This window comes from Uloborus diversus, chromosome 2 (assembly GCF_026930045.1).
Source record: "Uloborus diversus isolate 005 chromosome 2, Udiv.v.3.1, whole genome shotgun sequence".
NCBI lineage: Eukaryota > Metazoa > Arthropoda > Arachnida > Araneae > Uloboridae > Uloborus > Uloborus diversus.
Window position 1 is genome coordinate 171,041,876 of NC_072732.1, and position 23,450 is coordinate 171,065,325.

Genomic DNA, 23,450 nt, shown 5'->3' on the forward strand with positions numbered 1-23,450 from the left:
TTATTTGTAAAACAAATTAGATTATATTGGTCTATATATTTATTTGATACTTCATAAAAAAATGAATGTATTTCATTTTTCTATACCTATTTATTCTTTGTAGTTTTACAGGAAACGAAAGTTTCAAATTATATTTTTTAAACTTCCGGTAACAACTTCTATTTACTCATCATCTGACTCAATTTTGTGAACTGAAATGGAAAACTTGGATTACTTTGCAGTTGGGACAAAAATTTTTGATAACCTTGTCGCAGAAAATTGCCTATGTTCTTCTAATGGAGTTTTGCTCACTTGGCAAGAACTTTTTAAGTATTCATTTGAAATTCCAATGGGTGAGAAAATGTTTTTTGGAATTTGATAGAACACTCTGTAAAATTTAAATTTGAAGCTGCATTAAAATGATATACAGAAAGAGGAAATATTTCTTTTATTTTTTTTTTCTTCTTATTTTGTATGAGAAGTTTGCCAAGAATTGCAAATATCTTACTTTCTACTGTTCAGGGCCTGATTTGACTTCGAGGTGCCTGGATTTTAAAAAAACATTGAGGGCTCCCATGAAACCTTGAATTTGATATTACTCACCTCACACTGAAAATGTTTACGTTCAAGTGTTATAAACAAAATTTAGTGACACTATTGAAACGAAGTGCACACACTCGAGGTAGGAACACACACATCACATCCTTAGGTCTTTTTTAAAATTTATTCAAGCATGACTATTAATTTTTTCCCCTGCAGTTTTGTATGACAAATCATGTATTATGTACCTAACCCTCTCTAATTCTACACAAGCCTACTTTTAAGGCTTCGTGTGTGCTAGATTGAAATTTTCACCTTGATAAGTTTAATAAAATGAGAAGTAAAATATGCAAATGTATTCACTAAATGACAAATGACATTCTGAGAAACCAACTGACCTAACAGTTGCTTTTTTTATTGGTTTTTAAATGCTCAGATAAATCACATCAAGTGGGTTTCTGAGTCATTTTATTTGAGTACTAGTGGTACCCGCACAGCTTTGCCCGTAACAGAAAAATTAAAAGGTCTTTTGGTTCGCCTGTGTATCAGAGTTTCCGCTACGGTCGCATTTTTCGCATTATGCAAAAACACTATTTGAATTGCGAAAATAAAGCAATGCATTTTCGCTTTTTTGCTCAAATAAAAAATAAATTAATTTTTAAAAAAAAAGAAGAAATCTGTGATCCTAGAAAGGAAGCATGTATGGCGATAATCAACTTAATCTTTTTTAAATATTAGCTAAGATGTTTAAACTACAATTAAGTTCAATAACTATTAGTCTTATCTAGCATTATATCCCCCCAAAAACTGCTTTATTAGGAGGAGGAGACTGCAACGTTCTAAACATCAATCGTATTTTCTTTTTTTATTTTATGTTTTAAAAAAATAACTGTTGTACTTATTTCTTCAAAGATGTCACAGATGAAATATGAATTTTATTTTCAACTGGAGATGAAACACACTGAGGCATATATAATTATATGAGAATGTGTAACATTTTAGCATTTTGCTCACATTTTCCCCTCAATTTTAGCTTTTATGCTAAAGATCTTTTGAACCCAGCTTAAACCCTGCTGTATATTTACAAATAATGTATGGTGAATTTTCTCACCAATTGGCTTGTGCCCATGTTACGGTTCCGCGTTATGATAATTTCGTAGTTTACTCGTCCATCGTATGATAATTTTGTTCTTAAAATTGGAACAGAAAAAGAACCGCATCGAATTTTCGAAAAATGGCTTCGAGGTGTACACCCCCATGCTGCAAACTAACTTTGTGCCAGATTTCATGAAGATCGGCCGAACGGTCTAGGCGCTATGTGCGTCACAGAGATCCAGACATCCTCCGGACAGAGAGACTTTCAGCTTTATTATTAGTAAAGATTAAAAAGTGCATGCATGATATGTATACATAAAAAGTTACAATATCACTTTACTAACAGTAAAAATTATTTTAACAGTATTAAATGTTTGTAACAATTTTAAACAAAAATATACATCAACATGACAATGGGATCCAAGGGCAGTGAAATAAGTAATTTTCTTCAGTGAAATAAGTAAATGATAATTTAATTTCATCATTTTGATCAGTAGTATGTGAATAATTCCAACAAATATGAAGAGATGGGGGCCTCGGTGGCCGTGTGGTTTCGCCAACTGCTTTGTAAGCAGAGAGGTGCGAGTTCGATTCCCGCCTGTAGCCCTGGGTGTTCGTTCATTCCTAAGTAATGTACATCTTTCATGTGTATTGTCCTGGAAATAAAATATGGAAAAAGATTATGGATTATTATAGGTAAAAAGCTTCTCTGCTGAGAATAGCTATGTACTCCAATGTGTGTTATCATAAATCAAATCAATCATGAAGAGATGAGTTCAAAGTGTATTACCTGGTATTACCTGAGATCAAATGAATATTGTTAATTTGAACTTAATAACTTAATCAAAAAATAATATGAGATATGGCAGATATTTAGAAACAAATTCAAGAATGGTAAACAAACTGATTTTGGTAAGAGAATTTGTAGTTAGTGTGTGATCTGTGATAAGAGTTAAGAATTTGTGAGTAATCCTTTAACACATGCAATATACTAGACACAGGGCGTGCACAGAAGTTTCGGAGCCCGTCACATGGTATTTTTACAGGCCACATTGTTTACCCTACAGCCCTACATATATTTCACCCCTATTTTAAAAATCTCGGATCCTCTTCAGGCTCGAGTCTGGACTAACAGGTGTCCCTTCTCTCTCCCCTTCCCCCCTTGTGCCCCTGACTAGATAGCCGAGTTATCACATCCTCGGAGTGCAGTTTTGTTCTTATTAGAACTTCTCAGTCGGGAATAGTAAATAACCGAGCTGGAGGTAGAGAGATGTCATCTCATTGAGAAGCTGAGAGTGCCAAAAAACTACTAGATAAAGTTGGGCTGTCTGGTATGGGGCTAACTGGGCTCTCTGGTATATTGCATGTAGTTCTGCCTTAGCTCTTTTGTAGGGCTGGTAACTTACTGCCAAACACCCAAGTTTTGCCTTCAATTCATGAGTCGAACCTCTCCATGCTGCAGACTCTCGCAAGTAAGATAAATTCACCTTATCTATCAGTTTGTTGGCACTCTCAGCTTCTATGAGATAACATCTGCCTCCAGCTCAGTTATTCACTATTCCAGTCTGAAGAGTTGAACAGGAGTATACATTGAAGAAAATCTATATTAAATTATAAAATCCAACATGCAAAGTACATTAACTCACTTTTAAGCACTATTATAGGCAAAGTTTTTCCTGTAAATGTTGAAATAATATGCTCATTATTTTTGCTTTAATATGTATTACGGATTATTCTTTATTACAGAGCATAAACTGGATTGCCAAATCTTATGTTTGAGCATAGCAAGACATACTGCTGAAGTTTATATTAATCAAGCTTCTAATTGCAATACAGTATGTGGTGAAGTATTTGAATTATTGAATCTTCTAATATCTGATGACAATTGGGAGATTTTTGTAAGTATTGCATCTTTTTTTCCTATCTAATTTTTACAATATAATTTCTTTTAAAAAAGTATGATAATGATTATTATTTTTAATTTTTCTTTTTTTCATTCTAATATTTATGTTTTTATGAGAGAGAAATTTTGCTTATGAGTAATTTCATCATTTTTTTTTTTTTTTTTTTTGCCATAATAATTACACACTTTAAATGCACTCAATTACAAATTGGTTTGATAAAAATAGGATCAGAACAAATCTGATATACCCCCCTCTTGGCGACTTTTTCCTGTTGGCGCCAAAAAAGCGTCGCCAAGAAAACTATGTATGACGTCATATGTCATACATCGTTCTTAGTGATGCTTTTTTAGTGCCAACAGGAAAAATTCAAATTATGTCATTAATTATTTAATGAAATTAATGCATTATTTTTTTTCCGTTGTTTCTCCGGGATACGAGCCCTCGGTCTCATAGTACTTTCGTAATGAGACCTCGGCTCGCCGGCCCTGCCTCGGTCTCATTACGAAAGTACTATGAGACCTCGCTGCCGCTCGGTCCGTTATCCCTCCGACTTTTAATATACATCACAGTCGGATATAAGTCACAGATCTCCTCCGTTCAGTATACAATAAAGTCACAGATTTTATGTGAAATTAACACCATTTTTGTGCTACAAAAATGCCAACCAGACCAAAATACAAACTACCAGAAACACACTAAAAACACAATAATTCAAAATATGTTCACTTACCTTTTTTACTTTTCTTTTACTTCCTCACGTGAGGCAGTGCACATATGTTCCGCTCTTAGGGAAATTATCCCATTTTTTATTATCATTACTTTACAAAAATATTTAAATTATGTTTGTTTTGACAAAAAAAAATTCCAAAAAAAAACAACCTTATTTTACTTGTATTTTGTACTCCACCCAATTAATTTCGCGAATTATTTCCAAAAACTTTACAAACATATCCTCATTTTTGTATTCACAATTTTTTTTGTATAAATAATAAGCTAAATAAAATTTAAAATCCCCTAATCTATTATATGTTGGTAGAGTACTTTTAACGTGTCTCCATGTGGATTCAATTGTGTTAGTGTGACATTTAGTTTCTGGATCTACAAAATTAAGTTTATGGTTGACTGTTAAATGCTCATACCCCTCCTCCCCCAATGTATCATATGCCCTCCAACAATCGGAGTGCACCGTCGTGCCTGGTAGTATCCACTGCTTAATTGCCAAAAATAGAGTTTCCCTACCCCTATCCCCAACAGCAACCAAAAAAGTTTTCCCTGAACCCCGTTCAACCCCCCAAAAACCCATTGTCCCTCAACTGCATGTCCCCGATTATATTTTCTTTTCCCAAATTTAGATTCATCAACTTCAATAACTTTCCCAACCCCCCCTATTTGTTCGGATTTTAATTCAATGTAATTTAATATTTCTTCATTAATATAATTTCGCCAATCGGCTAAAGTTTGTGATGAAAAAAAATATTGACTTTCAATATCAGCAGTTTTGGTCCCAATTAAAATCTCATATGTTATCAAAAAAATCTCCTCTATTTTCAACTTGCTAGAACTAAACCATGACCCACTCCTGATCGTTGCTTCTTTTCCACAAACAACACCCCCAATAACCTTTCTACAAAAAAAAATTAACCCATCTGAACATTTTTTAGTTTTTTTAATTTTCATAACAGAATTACATCTAGAACATATCATTTCATTCTTAAGTAAACCAATTTCCCTTAAAAATTCTAAAAAAACCTCTTTATTTTCAATTAGTTTAAATATAAAAAATCTATTTAGGACTCCGGTACGTCCAAACGTTGGACGACCTGACGAAAAAGAAAAAGAAGATTCATTCAAAAATTTCAATTGATACATTTGGACAACATCACAAACCGAACTCATAATTAAAATAGAAAATTCAACTAAATTAACATTAAAAAACAACAAGAAAAAGAATACTCTAAAATAAAGTTTGAATTGAAGCTTTATTTTAGAGTATTCAACTTAAAATCTCCCTAAGAGCGGAACATATGAGCACCTACCTCCTACCACACAGACACGTGCAAAAAGACAGACTTCGAGAAACTACTTTCCAGCGTTCAAGTTGCAAAACCAGGGTTGCCAAGTTATCGCCTTATTGGCGATTTTCGTATCGAGCGAAAAATTAAAATCTCGCCAAGAGGGGGGCATATCAGAGGAGAGCCATAGGATCTTTTCTCTCAATATCTAAATCAAGGCTTTCTAAGCTATTCTAAATTTGTGCTCTAAGTCATTCTCTACAAAGTACAATACTGTCATCCCCGATTAATCAGGTAACAGATAAATGAATACCTCATTTATACGAATAAAATCTCCCAAAACTGAAGTTTATGTTACTTTCCCCCATTGTTGTAATTTTAAAGATCCCTATTTAATCAAATAATTTCCCTGTATAATCAAATAACGTTAATCAGTTTTCACACATATTTTTGCTGAGAAAAATTTCAAATAAATCAGAAATCAATTTAGTAAAAGAACAATTATAACGACGTAAAAATATAAAGTAATATTTTTTTGATAACAATGAGCCAGAAAAACAGCATTCATATTCCATCAAAATATTTCCACTCTTCTGTCAAATTTATTTTGCCTTTGCCATTAAAAAAAAAAAAAAAAAAACACATAACACAGTCGATAATTAAATTAAATAACACAAGGAATTATACATGTTTTAAATAACTAGTTACGTCGCCCAGCTTTGCACGGTTCACCTCAAAAATAAAAGTTATGTCAAGTGAGGCATGTTCAACAATCAGGCTTGAACAAAAAAAAAAAAAAACCAAATCAGTAAAATTTTGCTGCAGATTTCGGAAAAATAACCAAGAAGTAAACATTTTAAATCCCCTGATTACAGAGAAGCCTTTAAAACAAAATAATTTTATTTGCTCAAATTCGAGACAAGAAATGGCAACAGATCTTTCGTAGCAATGATTTTCTTCACGTTATGATAAATTTTAATAAAAGCATTGCTGCGGAAAGTTGAGATGAAGCACTGAATAATAATTTGAATGGAGGAAAGCCTTCAAAAAATATTGATTTTATGTCAAAATCTAAGTCATAATTAATAGTTTTTAATTGATATCTCCTCTAATTATTATCGGAGGATTATGTTAAATAGCCAAACATAAAGACGGGAAGATTTCGAATCCATCAATACCTGGCTCGATGGTCAGTTCTCTGTCGTTCGGGAGAAGAAACTTGGACATATATGACTACATAGATACATACATAAATACATACTCTCAGTTTTTAATTATATAAGATAAAATGATAATATCAAATGTGAAACACAGTAGATGAGGAGGGGAAAAGGAGAATCAGAAAAGTGTCCCCCCCCCCAAAAAAAAAGAAAATTTGAGCAAGCAATCCAATGTTATGGAATTTTTTGAATTTTTTTTACTCATAACATTAATTATTTCTATACATAACTATTGATTTATCATTAGGTATTTTGTTTTAAGACAACTGTTGTCAATTTAGAAAGGTAAAGAACACTTAATCAAATACCCACTTAATCGAATAATATTTCTTGAACCGATGATATTCAATTAAGCAAGGCCAATAGTATGTAACTATCTCTTTCAGGCTGAGCTCAGAAAGCAGTAAAATTTTGGCTGTTTTCGAATGTTGTTTTTAAAAAAACCTTGTCTGGAGGATATAATTTTTATGCGTTATGTTTCCCTTATAATCTCCAAAGTAATAACATTGTTTCTGTTTGATAACACGGGTGCCACCAAGGGAGAGGGGTTCATGGCGCAAACTGTGCCATTGAAATTTTTAAGAGGGTGGGAATTTAGCAGGGTTTTTGATCTCATTTGGGCGAGGACTCTCATTCTGGTGGTACGCCCCGCATTTGTGGCGAAGGGGGAGAGGGGGATGACACCGTCTTGGAAGGGATGGATACCATTGTTGATAGTTGGAGGAGAGCTTCTTTCTTGATTATTTAAAGCTTCTTTAATAGTGCCTTTCTTAAAGAATCTTTAATATTCTAACTTCTACATAGTTGCTCTAGTGTAACATTTGAAATTCACCTGAAATATTGTTTGCTAAGATATCCTCAAAGTTTCCCTTACAATCTGCACATGTTCTTAAAACATACTCTTCATTTTTACTGCTGCCTACTTCTCAGAAGAAAAAAATCCTGTATTCTGAGGGAAAGGTATGCCTTTCAATAATGTTAAAAATAAAATTTACTAATACTTTTTAAAATGCGGATGTCAAAATATCTGAATATTTGTTATTTTAAATAACAGTCCACTATGAATAATTTTATTAATTTATAATAGGAAGTACAGTGAAATCTCATTACAGCTGATACCAATACAGCAAAATATCTGTTTTAATAAAACAAATATTCAATCCCATTTTAATTACTATTTATCACATTGCTTGAATTCCATTGTAATGAAATTCCCGTTAAAATAAAAAAAATTGTGATCCTTTGAAGTTTGTTGTAGTATAAGGTTTCTCTATTTACTTCTGTTGTAGTTATGCTTTGTTTTGTTCGAGATATTTGTAAAAACATTTTAAAAGGAATGACATTGGGTATTTCTTTTGGGGTTTTATGAAGCAGTAACAACTTTGACAATCCATGTTTTGTAAAACTTCACAATATTTTAAGTTTTCAGCTATGAAATTTTGTTCAGTCATGCTTTGTTTTGTTAAATACATTTGTAATAACATGTTAAAAGGAATGACTTTGGGCCTTTCTTGATTTTTTTTATAAAGCAGTAACAACTTTTGCAATCTATGTTTTGTAAAATTTCACTATATTTTAAGTTTTAAGATATGAAATTTTTTGTTCAGTCGGAAATTATTTTCATTTGCATTTTACATTCTATGCTTTGGGTTTCATGTTAATGCATTGGTTTACAAACTTTTCATACCTACTCCCTCCTTTTATCATATAAAAATAGTGCTTCCCCTTTTGTTTTCATAATAATATGATTTCATAAATGCTATCCTGATTCTACAGTTTATTTAATGAGGTACGAAGGGGGATGTAATGTTTCCTATTAGCCACTTTCCATGCACCAAAACATTTTTATTATTATTGTGTTTTATTTGAGTTTTGTTAGATTAGAGAGGATATAAATTGGTTTCAAACCACCTTCTCTTTTCTTGAGTTCTCTTAAACATTTTTTCAACCACAGCACTGATTGCCAGCAGATGATTATTCAAATTCAATTAAGATTCTGAATATTATCTGCAGACTGTTATGTAGATTATATTTGATGAAAAATTTGTTTTCACCTGAAATCTTAATACCAATTATTACTCAGACTATCCAGTAGCTAAACTGTCTCCAATATTGTCTGTGAATATTATTTTTATTAACAAGGAACTTTGTTTAGCTCCATTGATTAGTAATTTATATGTTTGATAAAACATAATTTTTAAAGCATCCTTTGATGCTGTTGTAAATGCAAAACAAATATCTTTTGTAGCAATCAGTTTAGATTCTTCCTATCTGAGATTTTAACTGTGAAACATAAATTACTTAAAATATAAAACTGTTGAATCTTGTCTTAATTGGCATATACTATTGTTTCCTCCCAGGTGACACTTTTTCAAAACGTGAAAGATATGCATCTGCGGTGGATTTTCATGAAATCTATGTGCTCCATCTTGTATTCTTCATGTATTGCTTTATTGAAAACAAGGGTAAATAAATTACTTCAAATGCTGACGGCTACTTTACTGAATGAAGATAATTTGCCAATTTTGCTATTACTTTCGTCTTTAGTTACTTATAATAGCAAATGCTCAAGCTCTACAAAATATTCATGTCAGAATGGTAGACAATGTTCAGTAACTCCATACAAAGGTATGTATTCTAGAGAAAAATAATGTTATGTACAAGTTTTGATAAATTCAATTTTTATTGCTAATTTGGGCTTGATTTCACAAATTAACAAATTTTCCTTCTCTGCCACGTTCTGTTTCTTCATTACTGCTCCTCAAAATTTGATATTGTGGAGTAGTTCTGTAAAATTTAAAAGCAGTTTTGTGACATAAGTTAAGTTGCATTTTCAACAAGAAAACAAACAAGTTTTTAGAAATGTAATTCTTTATGTGTGCATTTAAAAAGTTTTGAACAATGACAGAATATAAAAATTTCAAAAAATTACATTTATAACATTTAAAAAATTGTAACCATTTGTACCCTGTTTAGTAATAAAAACAGTCATCTAAAACCATTAAAACAAATGCAGTTATTTTTTTGCATCTCAAAATTTTAGATGCAATTTATGATATTGTATCGTGTTTCATACGTTTTGAATAGCAAACTGCGATGCGATACTGTTTATTTCCTACGCCGTGCTTAATATGGGAAAACCTTTTGCTAAAAACAAATTTTATTTACAGGGAGCAAGGAGAGTGGAAACTGGACTGTTGTATTTAATTTAATATAAATATAATTGTAACCAACTTCTATGTACAGTAGAAGCTCAATACTCTGAACTGATAGGGGATCCAAGTCGTCCAAATTAATGAAATTCTGAATTAAGCAAAATAACTTATAGATTGAGTCAAGGTACAAACCAAACTACTGTACACGACAAATTTGTATTTTGAATTCAAGAGAATGAAATATAAAACTGCATAAGAGAAAATTTCAAAAATATATAATGAATACAATAATATAATAAATACAGCCTACAAAAATACATTATTGCACTAACTCGTCTTTTATTTATATAGTATAGATCTAAATGGTTGACTGGATTGAGCAAAGTTTGGTTTAATAGGTTCCAGATTAGTGAGGGTTTTCTTTATTATCTTACTAATATTTATAAGTGGTTTAAATATTATTTAAATGTTAATTAACGATACTATTTGTATTGTGTTGCTAATAAAAGTTGAACTGATTGCAACAATTTTATAAAAAATTAAATTTAAACAAAGCAAGCATTTTAGCCTTAAAATAAAAATATTTTACTATTACATGCAGGGTACATGCAGTCTGTCCAGGATTTTTTACAGGGTCCGTTTTTTGTGAAAAATCAAATAATTTTGTGAAAAATCAAATAATTTTGCAAAAAAATTTTTTTTTTTTTTTTTTTTTTGTAAAAACGAAAGTTTAGACTCTTGAGATGGTGGAAACTGCATCATTTTAACTTAAAGTTGAGTGTTTTCCCTCTTTTCTGCTGAGAATATCATTCTTGAGTGTTTTTCTAGTATTTGGGGAGGGGGGAGGCATCGCTCACTAAGAGATGGGCCCCCTCAACTATCAATATTTATCTACCATTCTACATCATGTTAAATTATACTAGAAATGTTACTTTTATAGTATTTAAAAAAACTGTAAGAAAAAAAAAATCAGGCAGGGGTTTAGCATTTAACGTTTTAACTCAAGACACTGTTTAAGAGCAGTTTCGTTTAAAATTTATAAACTCCGCGATTTTTACAAAAATAAAAAAATATTTTATTTGTTTACCTCTTAACTAAGCGTACTAAACAGCGAAAATTCGAAAAATCAGATTCCCATAGCAGATGCAAAGAGATTGCAATCCTCAAAGTGAAACATCAGAAGTATAAAAACGGCTTATAGAATAAATATTTTTGATAAAATTATTTTAGAATTGCATTTTAGAGTCCTATGATAAACACATCATTAATATCTGGACACCGTTGAACAAGAAAAATAAAATAAATAAATGAAATAAAATAAACCATAGATTCAGCATTTTAATTATTGATTCATAAAAGAAAATGGAATTCCGCTTTAAAAACTTAAAACAAGCTTTGTTACAAAAATGAAGAAACTTTTCATTTATTTGCATCCTAGTAAAGCGAAGTAGCTTGAAAAATGAATAAAATATGATTCTCATATCGGATGTAAAAAGATTGCGTTTTTCAAAATGTAGGCATCTATAGAAAAAAAACGGTAAATAAAAGAATTGATTTAAAGTTAATTATCCTTTTTAGCATAGAAAAACCAAACCCATATAACTTTCTCCCAAAATAACAGTTTAACATCGCACCGCAAGAGGCGATAAACAGTTAAACATTGCACCTGACATGAAGAATTTACTATAACTATGAATTTAAAAAAAAAACTTAGCTCTCTGAAATAAATTTAAAATAATTTATAAATGTTATGAATGTGAACCACAATCACTATGATTGCTTCTGATTAAATCATTTAATTACACATTGCTGAATCCGTAATGAATGAATCTACATTAATAGCAAACACATTTTACCTTTTGTGGTTTGTTTTGTGATTATAAATGAGTTAGGACACTATTTTTCTTGTTGTTGTTGTAAAATCAACCCAGTATGCCTTAAAATTCGAATTTTCTGGCCTGTTGGTCGACCTCACCTTTTTCTGGCATTCTAGCGGATGCAGGGTAACACAATAGTATTATCCAGAAAGAAGCTTTACAGTATTATTTTTCCATAAATTTATTAGCAGGATTAAATTTGTACCAATCAAAGTTGTTCATTAGATTTTTTTTGTACTTCATCAAAACATTTTTAATAAATAAAAAAAAGTCTGTAAGGAAAACAAATATTTAAATAAATAAATAGATGGTAAGTACTTTGTTACTCTTTATCAAATTTACAGTAAATTATTCAACTTAATTTAATGATTCACTTAGTAATTTAGAGCAAATGATTAAGTTCTTCAAATTAAGGAGGGATTTTGTTGTTACTCAAAATATAATGTTTAAATATTTAGGTGCTTAATTTCATATAATGTAAACATATATGTTGCATTAGATAGTTTTCATTTTCATGTATTTTGTTTAATTATTTTCTGTGTTTTTTAATTCCTGAAAACTGATAGCAATTTTAGTCATGGAAAAGCAAAATTTATTTTTATGTTTATAAAAAAAAAGTTTTCCTTTTTTCATGTCCCTTTGTTCAAGAACTACTTTGCAATATTTTACTGTCTATGGAATTTTTTTTTTCCCTTTTAATTTTGAACTAAACTTTTTCTTACAGAAGTGCAGCATGTCTTGTATGATAAATTGTCATTGGAATGGAGTAACTTTTTAACAGAATTTCATGCTGTAATGACCTGTCCTGATGAATGCAGAAAAAAAAGCATAGCTGAGTTTTTGTTTTTGTGGAATATCCTCAGTAGCAAAAATTTGACAGAGAAGTGTGTGTCCAGATTTTATAACCAAGACGTAATTGTTATGTTTTTCACAAGCTTTCGTAATTTGCCACTGATTTCTCTTAGAATATATGCAGATATTATATTACGGGTAAGACCTTTGCTAAACATTTTTATTTTACATTTCTATAAAAACTTTTGCATTTCTTAGCATTTTGTTTTTAATTTTATAAAAATTAGGTAATGAATAATTTTTACACTGATTTTTTTTTTCTTAAAAATAAATTTATAGAAATTTCTAGTAGTATTTCTGCAGTAACAAACGGGTCAAATTAGACACACGGACCTGAAAACTAGTATGATAAATTACAAGATGAAGGAAAATATCGAGTTTGATTTTTATATTTAAGGAAAAAAATTTAAACCAATGTAATTTTTCACTATTTTTCCCTTTTTACAGAAAATTTTAAATGTAATTTCTGAAACTCAATTTTTTCCTATGTATTAAACAATTCTTGTGAAGAATATTGTCAGGGAGCTATGTCATTTTAAGTAATCCTGAAAAACATTTCCTGACATTTTTCTTAAGTTTCTAAATGAGAACTTAGATTTTAAAATACATATCAGTATGAAGATATATTTTAAAATCCAAGTTTTCATTCAGGGGATAGAAACTACAAGATAAGTTTGAATTAGTTTGTTTTGTAAACAAAATCAATTAAGTCTTTTTTTTTTTTTGGTAAGTCTTAAAATACCTTGCTTTGGGGACAATATTTCTTAGGTAACTAGACATGCAAATACAAATGAAAAAAAAAGAAGCATTTGAACAGGTTTAATTATGATTATTTTATTGTTATTATTATTTGTTTTTAAATATCAGCTCAGATCAGTTTAAAAAAATTAAAAAAGGGAAAGAAAAATATCATAACATATTGTCAAGCTCATAATAATGTTTTAAAAGTCATTGAAGAAAGTTTTTCAGATAAAATTGAAAAACATTTTAAAAGCAGGATGAAAGTAGAAATTGGTTTTTTGATGCTTTCAACCAAAATATTTTTTATAGTGAACCATATCAATTTTGTTTACATGTATTTTAAAATTATTTGTAATTACATACAACGATGTCCAAAAGTTAAGCATAATTGTTATTTATGTGAGTAATGTGAGAAATATACATCGAAACAGGGGAAATGTGATATGCGAGTGCAACAGGGTTACAAAATAAGGAAACTACTCAAAAAACGGCAATATTTACTTTTATCATCCCAAAAAATAGTTTAAATGAAAATTAGTCATATGAGGAGTTTACTCTTTGCACAAAAATTTTTCTTTAAAAGATGATGCTGAAGTTCAATAGTGTGTATGGCCACTTCTGACTGCCAGGCACGCTGCACAACGATTACTCATACTTTCTATGAGGTGGTGGACGAGTTGTGGGCTTAAACAGTCCCAAGCATGCTGGAGAGCTCTTTTTAGCTCCGGAGCGGAACTTGGCGGGGGCAAACGGGCTGCAAGTTGTCTCCCGAGCATATCCCAGACATGCTCGATAGAGTTCAGATCAGGGGAGTTCACAGGCCACATCATTCGCTGGACATTTTCTGATTCGAGGAAGTCATCGACCACAGCTGTTCGGTGACATGGCGCTCTATCGTCCATGAATATGATCTCAGAATCAACAGCACCTCGAAACAAGCGAACATAAGGCTCAAGAACCTCGTCTCTATATCTTTGACCAGTGACTGAGCCTGTCTCAAAAATATGGAGGTCGGTGTGGCCATCCAACATAATGCCCGCCCACACCATTACTCCTGCTGACGTAAAGTGATGTCTTTGTCTTATGTTTTGCGGTTGGAAACGAGTTCCCTTTTCTCTCCAGATTGTTACCTGACGAGAATCACCCTGTAGAGTAAAGCGGGACTCATCACTAAACATCACATTAGCCCACTGTCCCAGACTCCAATGCCGATGTTGCAAGCTCTAATTTAAATGAGCGCATTTATGCGCTGATGTGAGAAGAATGCAAACTGCTGGTCTTCTGGCATACAGACCGACATGATTAAATCTCCTGTAAACAGTTTGCCTCGAAATTGTTATTCCTGTGACGGCACTGAGCGCCGAACCCAGTTCTCTGGCACAACTGTCCCTATGACGTCGTGCAGAAATTACCAGAAAACGATCTTGGCTTGCAGTTGTGACTCTTGGTCGACCTGGTACTGGTCGGCGGGTAACATCTCCCATATTTGAAAATCTCTGCCACAGTCTCGAGATTACACACTGAGGCACATTAAGAATACGAGACGCTTCAGTTTGTGATCGTCCAGATTCTAGCATTCCAACGATTCTTCCTTTCGCAAACACCTTTGTACCGTTATTAGTTCTGTTTCACCAGATCCAATGTTTCTTGGTACAGCAATTGCATGAAACGCGCCTGAAGTCTCTAAAGCGTGCGAGCTGTTTTGTCCACATTCCGAAGGGCGCATCTAATTCGCGCATGACACCATCGACTATACTATTTTGCATAAACATATTGTTTCTTCTTCAACCAATGAATCTCCATAAGTAACTTTATATAATTTTACGAAAATTTACAGATTTTTCTCACATTTTATGAATTATTCTTAACTTTTGGACACCAGTGTAAGTATCTGCAGTTTAATTTTAATGTAGTTATATTTAGTGTAGAAGAAGCATTTGTGGTTTAAAGTCGATATCAGACTGAAGATTCTTCTCTCTATGTAAAATATTATCAATCAAAGGGGAGTCAAACGAATTCTGAAAAAGTAATTCTTCAAAGGTCATGAAACAAAGCTGTATAATATACAAAGAATGAAATTTTGTTGCATTTTTTAATCATTGGGGAAAAGGTAGCACTTTTAAGAAGATCTTCAATTTGCTTGTAAATATTATTCATTAAAACAATTAAAGCGAATGCAGATCACTATTTTTAGTGTTTTTTTTTTTTTTTTTTTGGCAAGGAATCAAACATGCATTCAATGAGAGAAACTGGAATTTCTTACTGCTACTTTACAATTTAAGAAGGTTTGGTAGTAATCATTTCCTTTCATATGTATAGAACAAAATTTTAAAATAATAATAATAATGAGAGGCCCTACAGATAAAAGCAAAATATGCTAATAAAACACTAATTGTTTCAGTACTAACCAGTCAGTCATGAAATCAGCTTAAAAATAATAATAATAATAATTGTTCTTTTTATTTGTGTTTATAAGATCTTTTCTTTACACAGCGTAATTCATAATGAATGAGACAAAAGGTAAACATGATTGTGAAGGTTGTAATTAATATATTTAGAAAATTCGAATTTTCTTCAAAACTACATTTATTCAAGTTTCTACAGGTGTTTAATATGTGCCCCTCTGGTGACGAGAAATATCTACACGGTAATCAAGCTCCTGCCACACTTGTATAACATATCTCTGTGACGGAGTTCATCACTGCAATTATCCGCTGCTTCAGTTTCTAAGTCCTGAAAAAGTTGAGGCACAAATATCTTGTCTTTAACGAAACCACAGAGAAAAAAAAATCACATGGCATTAGATCTGGTGATCTCAGCTGCCAATGAAGACATGTCAAGTCCTGGAGCTCAGCACGCTCAATCCAGCGATGGAGTAGAGGTTCGTTCAAGAGCTCACATACACTGTTATTCCAATGTAGGGGAGCACCATCTTGCTGCAAAATGAATTCAGGAACAGCTTATTCGAGCTTGGACGACATTTTGCTTAAAAGCGCCTCTAGTGACAAGTTTATCATTTGATGATTTTTCCGTGTTGCCCACTAAAACTTGTATAATTGTACTTGCAGAGTAATTTTTTTTTGGTTTAATAAATCCATTACGGCAGTCACACTGTGCTATTCTTTGTTGCCCATTAATTATGAATCACCCTGTATAAGCACGATGTTATTTTGCTTTGAAATAATTTTGCTTTTGTTTTGCTGGACTGCTATGTTTGTATATTATTTCTCAAAAGGTTAAAATCCTGGTTATTTTCTAATTTTAAAGTCCTGCATTATGCATCCATTTCATAAGTAAATAACTCACAGAAGGTATATTTCAGTACATTTCATTTTTATACTTTTTTTCAACTATTGTTCACTTTTCGTAATTGTATCTTGTTCGTAATTTGTATCTCTTTGTTAAAGTTTTTATCTTCAGATCGATTGTAATTTCAACTAGCACTTGTATTTGTTTTTGTTTTTTTTTAATATTCTTCTGTTTTTTTTAAGTTTTAGTACTTTAGTGCTATTTTGCTATGTGTCAAAATGCATCACTACTGTTTGAAACTGTTCTTTCTTTGCTAAGTAAACTTATTTTTCTTTAGATGTTTAATTTGGACTTGCAAAATACATTTGAGTGCAAGTGGGATGCATCAGCCATGGGGAAAATAATAGATGTTGAAAAAGATCTGTTGTTTCTGCAATGCCATAGCTCTGACCCATCAAATTCAACAAGACTGAGTAACAGTTACAGGTAGTAAAACTTAATCAGTTATCATGTATATTTTGTTCTCTTTGTATTCTGTGTGAAATCAGCATTGTAGAATATTTTTGCCATTCTTGAACATTTGGTACCATATTAATAGTGATATGTTTTAATTTTTATTGCTGTTTCTTTGTTTTTTACTGTATCATTCCCATTAGAAAATAATTTTCTTTTCCAGATTATGTGAGCTAGTAGAGGACGATGTGAAATGGGATAATATATTTATAAGAAAAATTTTGTGCATTTATTTTAGAGTTTTATCTGGTAAGTCTCATTTAATTTTTGTTAAATAGTGATTTGTTTTATTAAAGACAAATGAGTAGAATTTATGTATATTTTTACTAAAACTTTAATTCTAAAACTTGTAGATGAAATTTTGTAAGCCTTTTGGATGCAAGCTTTCAAATGTCATAAAGTTGAATGCTGCGCTGAATTGCTGGTACACTTTTGTTTCAGTTTTATTAAGTCACAAACCTTTAGAAAATGTTTGAAATCAAAACTGAAACTCATACAAAGTTTGGGTAAAATATTAATCAAAAAAAAGGGATGGAGTGAGGGAGGGGGCTTCTATTAGCTTCTCTTTTCAGAAAAGTGAAAAATTGAAATCAATTCACTTCAGTCGTGTCCAGATTTTCATAAAGGGAGGTGTTTTAATCTTAACTTTGGGGAGGGGGGGGAATTCAGCCCCTCACAATCTTTAGTTTTACGACAAATTGTGGATCCCAGTATTGCGTTTATGCACCCATTAGTACTGCTGTACACCCCCCTCTTCCCCCAGAAGGATAATTCTGGCTGCACAAGTGACCAAAGTATTCCTTCATTTTACAGATTCACTTTAATCAAACCCTGTTTGTTTCTCTTTAATTAAATCTGATTACTATGCGGTTTATTGCAACAAGTATTAAAACCTCTCCACAAATTCGTTTATAATATAGAATCTATATTAGATTTTATGTTCTGAAATTATGCTTAATATGTAATTACTCATAAACTAAACAAGAACGAGATTATTGTAGATGCAAAGCATTACTAAACACAATCACTAATACATCTTCATAGCTACAACACATGCCAAATTCATCATTACCTCTTTACAATAAGCAATATTAATGCTTTCTACTGGTAGATCATTCAGCGGTTCTACCACCACAGTTTTTCCAAAATATTATTTCAGTCGGTAAAGCTTTAACAATTGTAAATTACATAACATTCGAATGTTATGTAAAACTTAAGTTAAAAAAGAAGAAAGAAATGCAAGCGTTTAGATCCAACTGAGTTGAATTAGAGAAATAAATTACAGAATTACTGAGTTAAATTACAGAAAAACTTCAGAGAGAAAGAAAAAAAAAAAGTGCTGAACGCAGACTTTCATATTAAAGTTAATTTAAGTCAATCATTTTCTTCATTCGACACATATTTATTTCCCCAATGAGAGGGGTTTAACTCCTGAAACCCTCCCCTTGGACACGGCTCTGATTCACTTCCCTATTTAAAAACTTATTAGGGTAATGGCACCAGTAACAGAGAAGGGTCCAGTAACAGACAGTCAAAAGTTCGGAATCAAATAATAAAAATTTTAGGCTGGTAAAACTGATGTTGCTGTGACCTATGAATCATGAATACGATGCAACCATCTAGTGTTATCAGAGTGAATTTTACGAGCCAGTAGGTATTTACAAGGCAGTGGTGGAAGGTTATGAACAGCCGCTACGTCGTCTGTCAGTGTTTCATGTTCATTTGAATTTAATAAGGTTTTAGATCTAATTTTATTTATTACCAGTCATCCTCTTCTTGATATGATTTTGCTCGTAATTTTACAGGTCCCTGCAATTGAATTTTTGGTGTCATTTAACAGTATTCATACTTATCATTGATGACAGGCTATTCCATTTTGATTAATATACTGCAGGAGTTTCAGAACCTCAAGAAATTGGTTGTTGGTTATTGTCACTTTTGAGCTAGAAAAATGGTATATTTAATTTCAAGCAATTTAAATATACTGTCAAATTTCTCTTTTTTTTTGGGGGGGGGGGGGAATGATATTTATTTCTATACAAAATAAACACCCTTGTTTTCTAGTGGATAGCAATTGAACTCATCCCAATAGTTGAAGGATATTTCAGTTATTCTTCTTTCCACTTAAGATGCTCACTTTCTTATACAGATATTGATTCCTTTCTCTTTGTCTGTAAAGTTCTCATCTATTCCAGATTCTGACTCATAAGTATTTTGGCATTCATTTGTTCTAAAGTTTCCGTAGGGGCCATTCATTAATTACGTAAAGCTGATTTTGGCAATTTTAGATCCCCCTACCCCCATGTAAAGCTACATAAGATTTTTCACCCCCCCCCCATTCCCTTCCACTTTTACATAAGATTCCATTTGATTTTTCAAAATGATAAAATGTGGTTTGAAAAGGATCAGTTCCATAAAACTCAATGGTTTGACGTAAGTCAAAGATTTTTATTTTTCTACAGATAAATTACTTTGTTTAATTTCTGTCATCCAAGGGCGGACTGGCCAGGTCGGCTAGTCGGGGATCCCCGACTGGGTCAACCGCCCAGTGGGCCACTTCAAGCAATTTTTTTTATTTTTTGAACTTAATACATTTAAATTCAAGCCTAACATTTTTTCAAAGTGTTAAAATGATTTTAAAAAACATGTAACTCCTTACTCGATGTGAAATAAAGCGTTTTTAAACAGGTTTACTTTTTTTCCATCCTAAGCAGGGAAAAAGTAAAGATCCGAAGTCCACACGTGGGAATGCTTTCCTCTCTTATCAGCTTTCTGTCTAGTTTTTAGAGCCCTGGGGGCCGTGGTTCCTACATTGAGGAAACGGGAAGGGGCCAGAGAAATTGGGGTTGGACGCGGCCTAAAAAAGGGTACAGGACAAAAAAAGAGCGTTAAAAAATTATATTTGTACGTCTATTAACAAAAATTTAATGGGCCTGCACTATCAAACAAAGCGGCTCCGGCCCTGCTATAAATTATACATGAGCAAGGATGTGGACAAAGGGGGGAGGGAGAGGAGGGACACTTCTTGGCCCGGTTCCGAGCCTAAAGGGGGCCCGAGATTTTTAAATGAGGGGTGAAATATATGTAGGGACGTAGGGGTAAACAATATGGAGGGGGCCCCTGTAAAAGTCATTTGTGACGGGCCCCAAAATTTCTATGCACGCCCCTGTACATGAAATCCTTTGAATATCAAAAAACTGCCTGAAATGAGCACAGCTTCTCTCCCTACTCTCTATCAATTTTTGTTAAACAGCCAACTTCATACAGACAAAAGGGCAAAATGTACTGAAATCCCCAATTAGAGACCCCAGCTAAAGATGTGTTGAAATGCTACATGAACTGGCTTTGTCCCTCCAATTTTTTAAGTTCAAAATTAACGATAGATCAAAAAATCGTATAATTGATTGATTCTTGTGTTTATTGAACAAAAAGTTGATTTAATAAGAGTGGATTTTATGTTTTTCTCAAAGTTATCTATACTACTGTTAGAAAGATGAAAGATTGTTATATATATATATATATATATATATATATATAATAGGCTCTAAAACTACTGGATAGGCTATAATTTATTTCTAAAAAACTTAGCCCAAAAAAGTTATTTAGCGTTCCAGCCCACTGATAAAGCGAGAACTGAAATAAATATTTAACCCAATGCCCAAAAGCAATATGAAATTCAACTCTGCTTTCTGTGATGAAAATTTCCTGCTTTGATGTATTAATTGCAAAGGGATAAAAGGCAAGAGAGTAAAGCTTTCATTTCTTAAAGCAAAGATCTCAATTCGCTTGAAATATTTGAAAGTGAAGTGTTGAAAAAAATCTGGTTTCTTGCTAAATTCACGTAAAACGTGTCTTCCTTTCATCGAAGTTGAATCTGAAAGTATCGTACATAACAACATTTGATCCCCGCTCAAATCATCTGAGTCTTGACGCCACTGGCAAGAAGACGTTGAGGATTATCAAACTAATCAGTAAACTATTAAAGGAAAAGATGGTCAAATTTGTAAAAGACATATCTTATCTTTGTCCAGATTAATCACAACAGGATGTACACCAAAGATCAGTGGATGATTGTTATCCTTGGCTGAAAGAACAAATCATGCAGTATATGAAGGTCATTAAAAGTACGCGTGGAAAAATAGTTAATGAAACCAATGCTCAGCTAGAAAGCGAAATTATCATTTAAACGTTTTTGTTCAAAAGGTCGAACCGCTAATCGATCGGAGTTCGTTTCGCTCATTATTCAACTGGGTTACGGTTATGTAGTCGTTTGGCAATAAACAATAGAGTTGTGGGATTATTATATTCAAAGCTACTGTTAACATACTTCAATGTATTTTTTGTTTATTTGGCTAAAAATTTTAAATTGCAAAGAATTGTGTATAAGTTTTTCTTTAAAGGGTGTTTTAGCATTTTAGTCGAAGAAAATGATTATTTTACACCAAGGGTTGGGTTTTTGTTTATTCAAGGGATATTGTTTCTTTTTTCATTTTTTTAAACGATAGATTTTCGATAGTTAAACGGTGGATTTTCGTACGTTATCTAAATTTGCGTTTTCAAATTTGCAATATCAAAAAATTTCTAGGCACAGCGTCCGAATCCTGATCTATCTCCTAACGTCCTTCAGGATAGCCTGAGATGCATTTTTTGCCTTTCAGTTACGAATATTTTAAGGAACGTGTCCGTGTCCCCAAACCCCCTGCCCATCAATGTTACTACTCAAGATGACCTGAAATTGCACCTTTAAGATTTTAGTTTCAAAAACTTCGTGGGATTTCCTCAAATCCTTCCCTTTCCCTCTCAGTTAGCGTCTCCAAGCTACCCCAAAAGTTACATTTCCAATTTTAAAAAGTTCATTGGAGAGGGCCCGAAAACCCCAATTTTGAGCATTTTTGAAAGCCTCACCCCAAATTTGAAACATTTTCTGAAGAGAGAATCTTGAGCCTTGTGTTTACTTTTGGGGCAGCAAGACTTCCCCCAATTCTGCAGTTCTGTTTTTCAAGCTTTAATGTCGAAAAATTTGAAGAAAGAACCCAAGAATTCTTCCTAATTCATTAATGTTACCAAAGGTTGACTGAAATTGCATTTTTTAAGAATTAAACTATCAAAATTTTGCAGAGAGAGTCCTCGTGACATCACCATTTCCTTAAATTCATTGCCCACTGATAGCTTACAATTTTGTCCCCCCCCCCTCTTTCCTGTGTTGTAAGTATAGAAGTCCATCTTTCCTTCAGATTTATAAATAGCATTTAAAAAAATCTCAGTATTTTTCTTATCTTACACTTTATTAATTCAACCTTTTTTTTTTTTTGAAATTAAAACTTGGTATAGAAACTTGAAAAAACAGGCAAGGGTGGCAGCTCTATGTCTTTCCTCTGTGTAGGAAAAATCGAGGATCCTACAAAATTTAAATTTCTTATTTTGCAATGGTGGGCCAGAATATGTTTTTGCTGACTGGGCAAAAGTTAGCCAGTCTGCCCCTGCTGTCATCTATAATATTAGTTGACTTATTTACTGTTGTATTTAGTTGTATTGTTGTATTAGTTGACTTAGTATAATATTAGATATCAATAAAAACCATTGTATTATTAGATAAAACACTAGTCTTTGGATTACCATTTATCAGTATTTAAAAATAAGTTTTTAAATAATCTTAAACATAAATTAGCATTTTTTAAAAACAGTAAACCTAAATGAACATTTTTATATATTGTTACAAATCCTGTAAATAGTAATTATTGTAGTAACGTAACCTGTAAATAGTTTCCCGTAATGAATATACAACCCCTTTTCATTCGGCTAAAGTATACGACCCCCTGTTTTCTTTTCTTTTCATTGATAAAATTTGATAATGGCCTACGCATTTCGAGAAGAGGTAAGAATGTTGTGGAAAATTCTTCAATATTTATAGAAGCATCCTGCATGATAAAGAGTTAGTTTCGATTGAGAATTTGTGCTGTGAGTGGATTAGCTCTGTTATTGCGAGGCATTTCGCTGTGTTGTTTTCGTATTTGGAAGTAAATACGTGTGTAAACGTTGAGTTTACGGTGTTGAGTGATATTGGTTTAATTGCTGATGATTAATTTAGCAGTTGTTGACGCTCTTTCCTGTACATAGTGTAAATAAATTTCCTGTATTTTTTAATCAAGAACTGTGTCATCCTTTCGAGAAAGTTGGAAGCCGCAGCGAATCCGTTACAATATGATGTAATACTAATTAAAAATAAAACATGCCATACATGGTCATATTCTTTTATTACATTTTACACTATTTATTCTTTCTAAAACAAGTAAAAAACAGCTCATCCCAATAC

At 32.2% G+C, this 23,450-nt stretch overlaps 1 protein-coding gene across 1 annotated transcript in view; it reads left to right on the forward strand.

The window, feature by feature from the left end:
• The window catches only part of LOC129216656 (uncharacterized), a 37,321-nt gene continuing 13,871 nt past the window's right edge, over nt 1–23,450 (forward strand). Inside the window, exons 1-4 of the mRNA XM_054850872.1 lie at nt 1–332; nt 3,361–3,512; nt 9,111–9,378; nt 12,507–12,644. Coding sequence (XP_054706847.1) covers nt 197–332; nt 3,361–3,512; nt 9,111–9,378; nt 12,507–12,644 — 694 coding nt within the window. The 5' untranslated portion in view covers nt 1–196. The remainder of the gene's footprint in view (nt 333–3,360; nt 3,513–9,110; nt 9,379–12,506; nt 12,645–23,450) is intronic.